General features: G+C 54.5%; 1 protein-coding gene across 3 annotated transcripts in view; it reads left to right on the top strand.

Annotated features, from left to right (window-relative positions):
• The window catches only part of FAM3B (FAM3 metabolism regulating signaling molecule B), a 50,937-nt gene that overhangs the window by 19,736 nt on the left and 18,550 nt on the right, over positions 1–12,651 (top strand). For all 3 annotated transcript variants that reach the window (XM_032865301.1, XM_032865302.1, XM_032865303.1), the window contains exons 2-3: positions 1,926–2,069; positions 10,419–10,542. In XM_032865301.1, the coding sequence (XP_032721192.1) occupies positions 1,926–2,069; positions 10,419–10,542 (268 nt within the window). The remainder of the gene's footprint in view (positions 1–1,925; positions 2,070–10,418; positions 10,543–12,651) is intronic.

Genomic DNA, 12,651 nt, shown 5'->3' with positions numbered 1-12,651 from the left:
AGAGCACCAGCCAGCAAGGAGGGTTCCGGGCGGAATACTGGGAGGGCCCCAGCCTGGGAGGTCTGGGCCTCTGCGCCCTGCCGTCACACTTCTGCGTGTGAACCAGCAGGAAGGGGCCCAGCCTCAGGCCTCGGGAGGCCAGAGCTCTCGGGTCCCTCTATGTCATTGGCTTCATTCCCCTTTCGGGCTCCCTTTCAGCTTCCTCCTGGAGCTCCGGGGCAGGGCGGAAAGCACCAGTCCTGTGGGCATGCAGCCAGCCCCTCCCTTAAAGCTGCCTAAGGGCCTGAGGACAGCCCTCCAGCGCTGTCCCAGCAGAAGCAGACTCAGATGTGGCTGATCGGAGCCGTTAACAGCAGGTGTCCTAACAGATTGGAGACACCAAGGGGGTTAGGCTTCTGTGCCCGGGACTGGGACAAAACTGCGCTACAGCCTTTATTACATCTCCTGCGATGAGTCCACACGTTGTCTGGAGCACGGGGTGGGAGGTTTTGCTCCTGGCCAGCAAGAGGGAAGACTTATGCTGGTGGTGGCCTGGGGAGGGGGAGGCAGTAGAGACAAGAAGAGTCTATGGAGGCAAGATTGATGGTGTTGGTAAACCTTGCGAGGCCGGCTTGTGGGTTCCATCAGGGCTGGGAGGGGAAGTGCGAAATAAAGGAAGAATCCCAGGTATTGGCCTCTGACCCCATTCATCTGCTGAGATGGGCCATATGGGGTCAGGAGCAACTCTGGGGAGCTGGAGGCGATGAAGGGGTTTCCTCTGGGACATCTCAGAGTGCAGAGAGCAGGCTGGCAATATGGCCCCCCCGTGGGGAACTCAGAGCTGAGTGTGAGCAAGCTCATCTTGGGATCTGGAGGAGAGGCCAGGCTGTGCCCTGGGAGGGAAAGCCAGCGGAGAAGGCCAGGACATGCCCACAGAGTGGGAGCCCCGTGGAGTGTCATCGAGGGAGGACCGGGGTGCCTGTCATTGGGGGACGGGGCACGGGCCGCATGGAGGATTTGGAGGCCTTGGCCAGCACAGGAGTGGGAGGGGAGGCCTGGTGGCTGTGGGAGGGGTGGTTATTTCCAGGTGCTTGGCCCGAGTGTGACAGCCAAGGGGGTTGTGGGGTCAGGTGGGAGGGCCTTCCCCTCCCCACCGCTCCCCTCCCTTCCTTTCCTCCCTCTCCTTTCTCCTCTCCTCCCTCCCTCCTTTCTTTCCTTGTTCTGCCTTATAGCCCTTTTGGTGATCACGAATGAGTCCTGCTCTGTGAGATATTTAGGGGTAAAACCAGAAAGGTCTGCAACAGTTTGCCCGTGAAGGGACAGGGAGCTGTCCCCTCGGCCTCCCCTGACCTCGGAGTGGGGAACGCCTTTTCCTTAAACACTGGGAGGAAGATAGCAGAGCCAATCAGCCAGAAGGAGCGCCTCCAGGGATTTGCCACTGTGCACAGCTTGGGTTACCCTGCAAGCGGGTCTGTGATGGTCATGACGGGTCCAGTGGCTTTTCCCAGGGTCACGAGGACCCTTGGCAGTTTCACAGGGCGCCAGGTGCTGTTCTCAGCATTAACAAAACAGTCCCTGCCCTCTGGACTTTGCCGTCCCTTCCTCACAAAGGAATGAGCCGCTTTGGTCTTTAGGCCCATGTCAGGCGTGTTGGGTCACGAGGCCACTAATGAATCACCAATGTCACCGTCTGAGGAAGCTCTAAATGGCAAACAGAAAAACTTGGCGTGGAAAACACCCATGTCTTGTTTCTGTTATCGGTCACTGTAACCTCAAATGCTTCGTCCAAGCAACACCAACTAAGCAGTGGCGGCTTCATTACATCCCCACCTGCCACTTCCCCGGGGGCGAACTTCTCAGGGTGCGGGGCAGACACTGGTGCAGGAAGTGGGCTTAGGATGGCACCTGTCCCCCAGGCATCACAGTGGCGACTTGTCTGTCCCCAGGCACTTTGAGGACCGTGGTCTTCTTCTTCGCCTCCATATGTGCATGGTACTCCGGGTACCTGCTCGCAGAGCTCATTCCAGAAGTCTCCCTGACCAGTGCTGTCTATAACCTCAGGAGCCTCTCAGAGAAGCCCCTCCTGAAGGGTGAGTACCGAGCCCCGCCGCGGTCACGACAGTGAGGAGCGGGGTCTGGCCTCAGCTCTGCCCCAGCTGGCCGTTTTGTGTTGATGTTGGTGATGAGGATGGTGACAGTCATGAGAAAGTGAGGAGGGGAAGGAGGAGGGGCAGGAGGAGGGAGGAGGAGAGGATGGGGGGGGAATACCTGCCCCTTCAGTTCCCACCCCTTTCCAAGGTAGACACACCTGCTCATCCTTGTGTGAGAACCCCCAAGGCAAATTATGATGATAAAAAAGCAAAGAAACCCCATTTCCAAGATGCATTAAATATAAAAATTAGCACTGGGAGTACAACTGCGTTAGCGAATGATGTGAAATCACGAAGTCTTCATTAGACTCTCCATTGGAAAACGGGCGGGACACTCAAGGGGTAATCAGTCCCCTTTTTGGGAATCTCATTGTAAATAGGTATATTTTTAATACAGAAATAAATTGTAGAAACTTAATTTGCACAAATATGCAGAATTGGGTGATGATTTAAAAAATTTGTAAAAGTTGGGGGCGGGGGAGGGTGGCGCCTGGCTGGCTCAGGCGGTGACTGTTGGTCTGAGGTTGAGAGTTCGAGCCCCACGTTGGGTGTAGAGATTGCTTAAAGAGAAAATGTTAAAAAATAATAAACTCTTTTTGAAAAATGTATAAAAGTGATTCCTTTTCAGATTAATTGCCTTTTATGACCCCACCCCCAAAACCCAACAGTTTCTAGAAATCAACTGTGACCAACTGTTTTATTTTTTAATTTTTTAAAAAAGAATTTATTTATTTAGAGAGAGCACAGAGGGAGGAGAAGAGGGAGAGGGAGAGAGAGAGAATGTCAAGCAGACTCAGCACTGAGTGTGGAGCCTGACGTGGGGCTCGATCTCAGGGTCCTGAGACCTTGACCTGAGCCAAAACCAAGAGTTGGACACTGAACCAGCTGTTCTACCCGAGGGCCCCTTGGTGTTTATATATTTTTAAAAAGATTTTATTTATTTATTTATTTGACAGAGATCACAAGGAGGCAGAGAGGCAGGCAGAGAGAGAGGAGGAAGCAGGCTCCCTGCTGAGCAGAGAGCCCAATGAGGGACTCGATCCCAGGACCCTGGGATCATGACCTGAGACAAAGGCTTTAACCCACTGAGGCTTTAACCCACTGAGCCACCCAGGCGCCCCGGTGTTTGTATTTGTAGTAAAGTTTCCGCAGTGCACGTGCTTGTCGTTGGGCAGACCAGGGAGAAGGCCCAGCACTGAGGCGGCGCCCTGCACATGAGGGTGTGGGGGACACCCTCAAGTCTTTCTCATTTTCTCTGTTGTCACATGAAACACAAAGTCTGCCCAGGACATGGGTTTGCTCCTAGGAGCTGCCTCTGATGCCAGCCCTTTCAGAAGGGCCCATTCACGAGTTTCCCCCTCCTACCAGTGCAGGCCAGGGAGGCCCTGTCACCTTCTCCAGGACTACAGCACTGTCTGGTTATTGGAAACCCAAAGGCGGCAGGAGCGCAGTAGAGGGGTGGCCGCAGCTGGTGTGAGGGCTGCGTCCTGGCTCTGGCTGGCTGGGGCTCTACTTCGGAGGGACGCAGCTTTCCTGGGCATCTGGTGGGCTCAGAGTTTGGGGGTTGAGCCTAGTGATTGATGGAGGGTTGGGGCTCATGTGGCTAAGAGAGTAGAAGGTACTGCGCCAGACTTGGGGCTCTGCGGGCTTTGTAGCAGGGCTCACTCCGTGCCGTTGTCAGGCCCCCAGGGAATGGCCTCAGAGAAAGCACAAATGCCCTTTGGTTTGGTCAGATGCTGCCTCAGCAGGTGCCTTGCCCCTCTGGACACCTGCATTCTTCCATGACTGCGGAGTACCCAGGGAGGTGGTGATCCCTGGCTTTGGACAGGGTTCAAGGACGAGTGTAGCTCCTGCCATCAGCGCGGGAACCTCTGTTGCGCTCGGCTCAGCACAATGACTCTGACACCCTCCTGGGAATGTCTGTTCTAAACGTCCTCAGTGACCCCTCATGTCTGGTCCAACGTGAAGCAAAGAGAGGGGCATGTTGACGTGTGAGATCAGTGTTGGGCATGGAGAGAAAGGGGCGGAGGAGCCAGAGGCACATGCCGAGCACCTCCCCCCGTGGCCAAGGCCATCCGGACTGAGCCCACTTGCCCTTGGCCCTGACGCACACACCCCTCTCCCGGATCCTGGGCTTTCACCTAATCCATAGGTTGCTTTTCCACTTCATAAACTATTCTTTAAAAAAAAAAAAAAAAAAAAAGGTTTTATTTATTTGCCAGAGAGTGATTGAGAGATTGAGCACAAGCCTGGCGGGGAGGCGGGGGAGACAGAAGCAGGAGAAGCAGGCTTCCCGCTGAGCAGGGAACCCAATGCAGTACTTGATCCCAGGACCCCAGGATCGTGACCAACTGAGCCACCCAGGCGCCCCTAAACTATTCCCGTAAAGGGACCCAACTCCCTGTGTGGCCTCAGAGGCCCTGCGATCCTGTCTTGGGTTTTCTGAAGTTAATTCTTACCCTGCGAGTCTGTGCTCCCCAGGGTTCATACCATCCTCACGTCGCATGCCCCCTGTCCCCGCCCTGCCGTCTTTCTGAGCCCATCCCAAGTCCCCCTGAATCTCTCTGGTTTTCTAGACCTGGCCCCTCTCTCCCTACTCCAGAGCCTGGGCCATTGTTAGGAGTTGGCGCACTGACCGCTCTGGGTCACTCCATTCCTCATACTGAGCGAGAGGGCTTGCTACCAGTCTGGCCCCTTCATGAAAGAGGCCTGCTGTCCGGGAAGGGCAGAGAACCCCGTGGCTCCCTCCCTCCCTGCAGGCCTCAGTGTCCCTCCACCCATCCTCCCCAGCGGCATGGACGAGGGCTGCTCTGGTTTTATTGTCTCCTTCCCCTTCTCCCCATTTTCCACGCCAGTCCCCCCAGCCCCTCTGCAGTGTTTAAGGGCATCCTTCTGTCTGAACACCTCGTCGCAGAACCAGCTGTCCTAGTTTGCGGATGTGTAGTTGTTACCAAAATGTGCTGACCTTTCGGCCGGGGGCCGCTTGGGGCAGGCCGCAACTGCGCGTACCGGACTTTGTCCCCGTGCCCCGCCCCCTTCTGCGGATCTTGCATTTGTGTCTTGCCCATCTTCTGCGAGGTGGTTCTGTTCTTGTTGATTTGCAGGGAGATTTTATATACATTGGAGGCTGTCAATGCCTGTTCCCCACATGGCGTATATCACAGTCAGTGATGATCTATCCTAGCTTGCTTTCTGTCTCTTGCACTCAAGATGAGAGCTCTTCTGTTCACTGCTGTCCCTGTGGCGGTGAGGACGGCATGCAGTGTTGACAAGTATTTTGTCAGTAAGTGTCTGTGCAGGGAGAATTTGTGCATCCATGGACGAGTAAGTCTGCTTGGGAGCCACATACACCATCCCCCACACACAGCTTAGAACCCAGCCCCCAACGATCGGTTTCAGGAGAGAGTAAGTAGAAGGAGGATCCTGTTGAAAGTTTCTCCCATATACTTCAGATGTGAGGTCACTGAATCATTTTCTTAGAAGCTCTGGTGAGACCGAACCAAGCCAACCAAATTAGCCCTGTTGAGCCACCTTCCTAGATCCTCAGCCAAGATGGAAGGAGCTGGCAACCGCTAATGCCTGCTGTCGCAAGAAAAAGCCGGAAAAACTACATTTAATTCTAATTCTGCCCCTAACTACTGGTCATTGCCTTTGCGATCCCTCCTCTGTCACGGAAGGGACATTGCCGGTGTCTCTATGTCTGAGGTTCTTCTGGTTCCAAAATGAACCCTCCCATGCAGGGTGCTGCATTGTCTAGCTGGTAGGGCCTTAGCAACCTTACCTGGCCCCCACAGCAAGGGCACTGAAGCAGCAATGTCACTGTCTGTGGGGGGACTTGGAGACAGAGGTCCAGGAGAGGTGACAGAGTGCCACACCCCACAGTCTCTCCATGGGGTTGGGCATCCTTCCACATCGGCATCTCCGAGCAGGACAAACCGGTGTGCTGACATTCTGTCCCCCTTCCCCGTCCAAGAAACCATGATCACTGACTGTCAGAGAGACCAGCACTCTTCGGTGGCTTCTGGGCTGTTATTTCTGTGGACTGGACTTTAATCTCATCCAGAACAATGAGGCGAGTTCACCTGGCTACAATGAGGCCAAACGCAGGCCCAGGCAGCACCCTCCTTGTTTGCCTGGCATACACAGCAGGAACACATTTCTGGAACCACCTTCCTCACTTAAAGGGGTGAGTGTTGTCATGGTTCCCAAATCAGGAAGTATTTCAGAAAGACAGGTTCCTGGACCCTGCTCCAGGAAATTAAAAATCTATGGGCTCAATGTGGAGCCTAAGAACCTCTATTTGTTTTAGTGAATGTAAGGATAAGAAGTAAGCTAAGACTTCTCTCGGCAAGAGAATGACCTCTAAGACTGCAGTTCACCGCCGGAGCCCCGCTGTGCTGAGCCACACGGCCGGTCAGGGCCCCAGGCCTTACTTAAACCAACAGGCAGGCGTTTCAGGAGAGACAGGGAAGCAGGATACCGATGAGCAGACCCACTGCTCCTCCTGGCTGGGCGTCCGCTCCCACGTATTCTTGCGCGCTTTACCATCCAATCTTTGGGGAAGGAAATTTCAGAAAAAGCGCTGAGGACCTACATGTAGCACAGTATCTGGTACTTAACGGATAGTTTTGGAATAAAGATCTGTGAATCTGGTGGGGAACATGGTCGGGAGAGGTGGGGTTTGGAAAGAGCTCTGTCTTCTGAGAAGGTGTGTCTACATCTCCACACCCTCACCCCGAACAAAGAATATGATCTTATTTCTTTGTTCCCGTAATGACGTTTTGTGCTTCTAGGGAATGGGTAGAAGGTCAAGCAAGCCTTTTCGAAATGCCACACAAACTATGCGACCGCTCCCAGGCCCTGTGAGAAAATACCACCGCCCTTTCCTCCCTGGTCACAGACACATTGTCTTCGGAGAATCTGATGAAAGTCAAGGCCCTCCCTCGGGGGAAACGCACCTATGCATACCCACCTGAATGGCACCCACATTCTGCTGGGGCCTCTGCGTGGCAGGCCGCAGTCACGGAAGACCTGCCCTCGGCACTCCCTGCGAGGCATGGGGTCCTGCTCCCAGTCCACCTCAGCACCTAGGGGTGCTGGCTGCCCTGTGGTCAGCCATATCACCCCACAGGATGAGGAGGCAATGGGAGATCATCCACATGGGCCCCCAGGGACGGCTGCACTGGGAAACTCCAGCGTCAGGCCTTCGGGGGATGTGCGGGGTAAGAGGGTGGGAGAGATGGGCAGGCCGAGTCTTGTCTGGTACTGCGATTGCTCTGCCGGGCCGGTCACCTTGTTCCCGTCCCTGAGCCCCAGCCAAGTGGAGCTGAGAATAGGAAATAGCTCAAGTTGGGACCCAGCCCACACTGCCCCACTAGTCCCTTTTTTCCTCCTGACTTGCTTCCCCTATATCCCTCTCCCACTTAGAGCCCTGGCTCCTGGCTTTAAAACAAAGCAAAGTAACTTTTCCTGCTACTATCGCTAGCTCTGTATTAATCTGCTATTGTTCTGTCTCCAGATTACCCTACCATGTAGGGGTCAGGAGGTATGACGTGGTCTCAGGGCCTTATCTCTTAAGATCTGTTGGGTAGGGGCGCCTGGGTGGTTCAGTGGGTGAAAGCCTCTGCCTTCGGCTCAGGTCGTGATCTTGGGGTCCTGGGATAGAGCCCCGCATTGGGCTCTCTGCTCAGCGGGGAGTCTGCTTCCTCCTCTTTCTCTCTACCTGCCTCTCTGCCTACTTATGATCTCTCTCTCTGTCCAATAAATAAAATAAAATAAAATCTTAAAAAAAATATCTGTTGGGTACGTGGAGGACTGTCCACCTCCGCCAGTGAACACATCACACCTGTCAGCGTGCCCAGCACATTCAGGACAGACGTGGATCCTTTCCATCACTGGGTTGAGAGGATCCCATAGCCAGTGCAGTCCTATAGCCTGTGATGAAGGCATAAGGACCCACTAAGAGTGTCCTTCTCCAAGAGCAGAGGGCAGTCCGTGACTCTGGTGTCATCTGTGTGGGTCCACCCAGAAGTGAGCAGGTCCCTGTGCTTGGGGAGACTAAGGAGACAGCATCACCTACACTAAGCAGTGCAGGTGACAGGTAGGATAAATGAGGATCCAACCCACTTTCGGAATATTCACTCTGGGGGTGCCTTGGTGGCTCAGTGGGTTAAGCGGCTGACTCTTGATTTCAGTCAGGTCCTGGAATCGAGCCCCATGTCAGGCTCAGAGTCCACTTCTCTTCCTCTTCCTCTGCTCCTCCCCGGGTTTGCACACAAGTGCTTTCCATCTCTCTCTCTCTCTCTCAAATACGTTAATTAAAAAAAAAAAAAAAGTATTTGCACTGGATCGGCTGTATACACAGGATGTCTGTAAGTCAGGAAATAGGACATACCTACTTTTTTTTTTTTTAGATTTTATTTGACAGAGGGAGAGAGAGCACACAAGCAGAGAGAGCTGCAGGGAGAGGGAGAGGGAGAAGCAGACTCCCCGTGGAGCAGAGACCCGATACGTGGCTCTACCCAGGACCCTGGGATCATGACCTAAGCCAAAGGCAGACACCCAACCGGCTGAGCCACGCAGACACCCCAGGACATACCTACTTTTAAACAGTATGTTACATTTTCAGATATGCTCAATGTGTTTTTAGGTAAATTACCTCTACATTTAAAGTAATGGATATTATTATTAATTTTTTTTAAAGAGCTAAAATAAATACACTGTAGTGCCCCCAATCCAGAGACACTGAGAATATATGTACTTATAGCACTTTTTCACGTAAATGGTTGGACCCCTTGCTCTAAACTTAGGTATCTGGAGATTGAGAAAATCTTAGCAGATATATTGCTTGAAAATTTATGTAAGTGACACACTGCTTGAATATGTTTGATCTGTGTTCACCAACTTTGCAGATGCCATCTGTGTGCACAGAAAAGTCTGGAAGAAAATGTGCCAAAAAGTAGAACAGTTAAGATTCTTTAGAGTGAGAATGTGTAGGACTTTTTCCTTTATTCTGCTTTTCTTTTACTTCTGATTTTCTTCTGCAGAAATTAAATAAGGAAAAGGAATATCCCGTGGCTCTTTCTTGTTTAAAAATATTGACTAATAGGAAGAAAAATTAGTAAAGGTGGACCAGAGCTATAGCCTTAAGCGTTCAGAAAGCCTCCCTGTCCTTTGTGGCTTTTGCACGGGGTTCGGGGCAGGGACAGGGTTCAGGTTCTCTGACGTCCGGGACATTTCTCCTCCTCCAAAGGGCAGATGTCCACTTAGTCGGTCAACAAACAGTGGGGCAGCTGTGTGTACGCACACCACCTTGGGGCTGGGAGTAGAGTGGAGAGGAAGAAGCCCCCATCCCTGGGAACCACAGGATGGATATTAGAGAGAAAGGAAGCAGGGCAGCAGAGAGGTCAGCCCCGGGGGCGGGGCAGGTGAGGAGAGGGGGGGTGATGTGAAGGCTGTGAAGGGGCGTGTACTCCCTGGAGAACTCTGTGTCCCCTCCCCTTATCCGGGGTCCCGAGGCTAGGGGCACACCGCTTCCCCATGCTGCCCCCTCCAGCTCAGCGGGGCAACACACTAAGCCACCCATACCTTGAGGTGAGCAGGGAGGCTCACACGGTGGCGATGGCCAAAGAGCACCCAGCCGCGGGGCGGGGGGCAGCCTCAGGCAGGTCCCCACCCCTGCCGATGGCTGAGCCCTGCAGTGTGGGGGTGCTGGGGAGCCCTCTCCCTGGCCTGCCAGCACTGACCTCATAGCACCCCCGGCAGCGGAGCCCAGTGCCTCAGGCTCAAGGGAAGGAAGGGGGTCCGCCATGGCCCGAGTGGGGGTCCGGGCCTGTGTGTACATGTGTGTGCGTGCGCGTGCGTGCTTCAGGGTGTGTAAATACACAAGCTGGATGGCTCTTCCACGCCTGGCTGTTTCCTTGTTCGCCAGCCCTCTCAGGCCCAACGAGCTCTCTTTAATTGGGCTGCAAAACACACATTGCGTGTGGAGAACGTCTGGAGGTGGCCAGCCCCGGGGCAGGCGCTGCCGCCCCTTCTGAAGCTGTGATGCCCACCCCACACCCTCTCCCTTCCACGTGTTTGTTATTGTACGACAACTGCCGATGAAGTCTACTGTATGTTTAGGGGAGTTTCTGACGCCGTCGATGAGACGCTGGTGACCCCTTCTCCCCTCCACCAGGGTCTCGCCAGTGTGAAGTCCTGGGGAGGGGCCGCTGTTCACGGTCGGGCAGTGGGCTCGTCAGATAAATTGTTGTGGGGCACTGACTCCTACACTCTTGTTTGCTGCAGCCCCAGCCCCTAAAAGGCAGAAATGCGATCACTGGACCCCGTGCCCCTTGAACACCTACGCCTATCGCCTGCTCAGCGGGGGCGGCAAGGACAAGTTTGCCAAAATCTGCTTCGAAGATGAGCTGTAAGTACGCGTGTTAAAGAAGAAAACAGAGCGGTCCTGCTCGGTTCTTCCCCTTCCCCGGGGCTGGCCAGGCACCACATCTGCGCTCAGGAGAGCAGGGCACGGCCCTGATCCTGGGCGCAGGCTGGGAGCCCCACGTGGGACTGAGCACGCCCTCCGCCTTTCCTGGGGGGGACAAGCTGCCCGCCATGGTTGGGTGAGTCCCCGGATAGAACTTTCCTTTGACTGCAGGTGGAACAAATATGTTGTGCTTCTCTTTGAACGGGTGGCAGGTCCTTCCAAGTCATGGAAACAACAAAATTCATCAGACGCGGTTTTGCTCACATTTTATTTTATGAGCCTCACTGTTGGGATTAAAGCAGGCACTGTTTCTCTTTGCTGCCCGCCGCTCCAGGTCTGAGGAACTGCCTGACCCACGATAGCCTAAGTAAATCCCGCCACCTGGAACTGGCATGGCCTGGTGTTTGCACCGGCTTGGGCAGTCACCAGTCGCCACGGACCGGACGCTGAACAACAGACATTTATTCTCTCGGTCTGGAGGCTAGCCGCCCAAGGTCAGGGTTGGTGGGGTTGGTTCCCTCTGAGGGCTGTGAGCTTGTGAAGGGCCCTGTTCTCCCTGTGTGCTCCCGTGGTCTTCCCTCAGTGCGTGTCTGGGTCCCAGTTCCCCTCGCTGCCCGTCCTCCTCTGCCACTCTTACTTCGTTGGTCTCTGCGCTGACCTTGTCCTCCTAAAAAGCATGTGGCACACTGGGGCACGAGCCGCTTCGGGCTCGGCTTCCCCTCCTTGCATGGCCCCAGCACATCCCCAGTCCATAGTGGGAGGGGAAGGGAAGCCTGGCTCCCCTCTTTGGGTCCGTCGCTTACCAAAGGCTTCCTTCACTCAGCCAGGGAGCTTCTCGATAGACGTTTCTCCACACGAACCCCCGGGTGGGGCACTCAGTGGGCCAGTTATGATGAGAAACGTGGCCCTTGTGCTCCGGGGGCTTGCCTCACGGTTCAGGGTTCCCCAGCTCATGGCAGACCAGCGAATGGGATTGCCAGTGAGGTCTGTGGATGGAACGAGGCGGGATATGACTTGAAAATGAGCAGGGTCCCATGATAAAGAAGTGAGGAGACCTGGGAGTGGGCGGGGACCGTGGGATGGGGACACTCATCCCAAATCATGTCACCAGAAGGGGAGTTGTTCCGAGTCAGACTCCAGAACCTGGGCTTTCCACCACTCCACAGTGCCTGAAGCCTTCTCTTGATCATTCAGAGCAAGAGCACCACGCTTCCCTCGTGTAGACCAGACACATAGACACCAGCTGCGTGGGACTTCCTGGGAGATGGGCCATCTGTCATCCCCCCGCCCCCCACCACAGTGCAGAAAAGGAAACGGCTTCACAGGCAGATTCAGTAACTCGCCCCTCATCACCCAGCTAGTTAGCGGCCAGGCCCAGATTCCGCCCTGGCGTCCGTGTAGGTACTGGGTAGACTGACCTGAGTCAGGCTGTCTAATGGAAGAGCTAACGTACGAGCACGGGGGACCCGAGTGCCGCTTGCCTGCTTTCAAACAGTGTCCCAGATGGTCTTCAGAATGCAGGGTGGTATAAAGTGGGGTGGCCTCAAAAAAAGCAGGTAAAAAGGAACAGAGGAGTGAACACGGACAGAGACCCAAGGAGAGCCTCTCGCTTGGCTCAGCGTGAAGTTTCGTTGTCATGAACTCCCGGAAAAAGGAAGTGCTGGGTCGTGGTGATTTGTCATCTTCTATAGAAAAGATGTGTTTATGTAGAAAGACAAGCAGATTCCTGCTGCTCGTTTCCTTTGTACAACCAGCCCTCCCTGGGGACAGCCACCTCCACCTCCTTCCTTCCCCATCCCCACGCAGCAGGCTCATGCACATGCCTCTTGGTGTCCCCGCGTCAGGCGTTATCTGGGGACCGGCCGCTGCGCAGCTGAGCAGTCTTTGGCCATTGGCTCTCCCGTCGTCCTCCTCGCCGTGGTCCCGACTCGGTCATTGTCCGGCCTGCGCCACTGTAGTTTGATCACAATCCAGCGTCTGCATAAAAGTAAGGCCACCAGAAGAAAACCCAAAGGGCTTTACTTGATATGAATGTGTCATTGAGTGAGG

This window comes from Lontra canadensis, unplaced genomic scaffold (assembly GCF_010015895.1).
Source record: "Lontra canadensis isolate GAN:19392208 unplaced genomic scaffold, GSC_riverotter_1.0 scaffold29, whole genome shotgun sequence".
Classification (NCBI taxonomy): Eukaryota; Metazoa; Chordata; class Mammalia; order Carnivora; family Mustelidae; genus Lontra; species Lontra canadensis.
The sequence above is the reverse complement of the archived record's forward strand: the minus strand, read 5'-3'. Positions and strand labels throughout refer to the sequence as shown.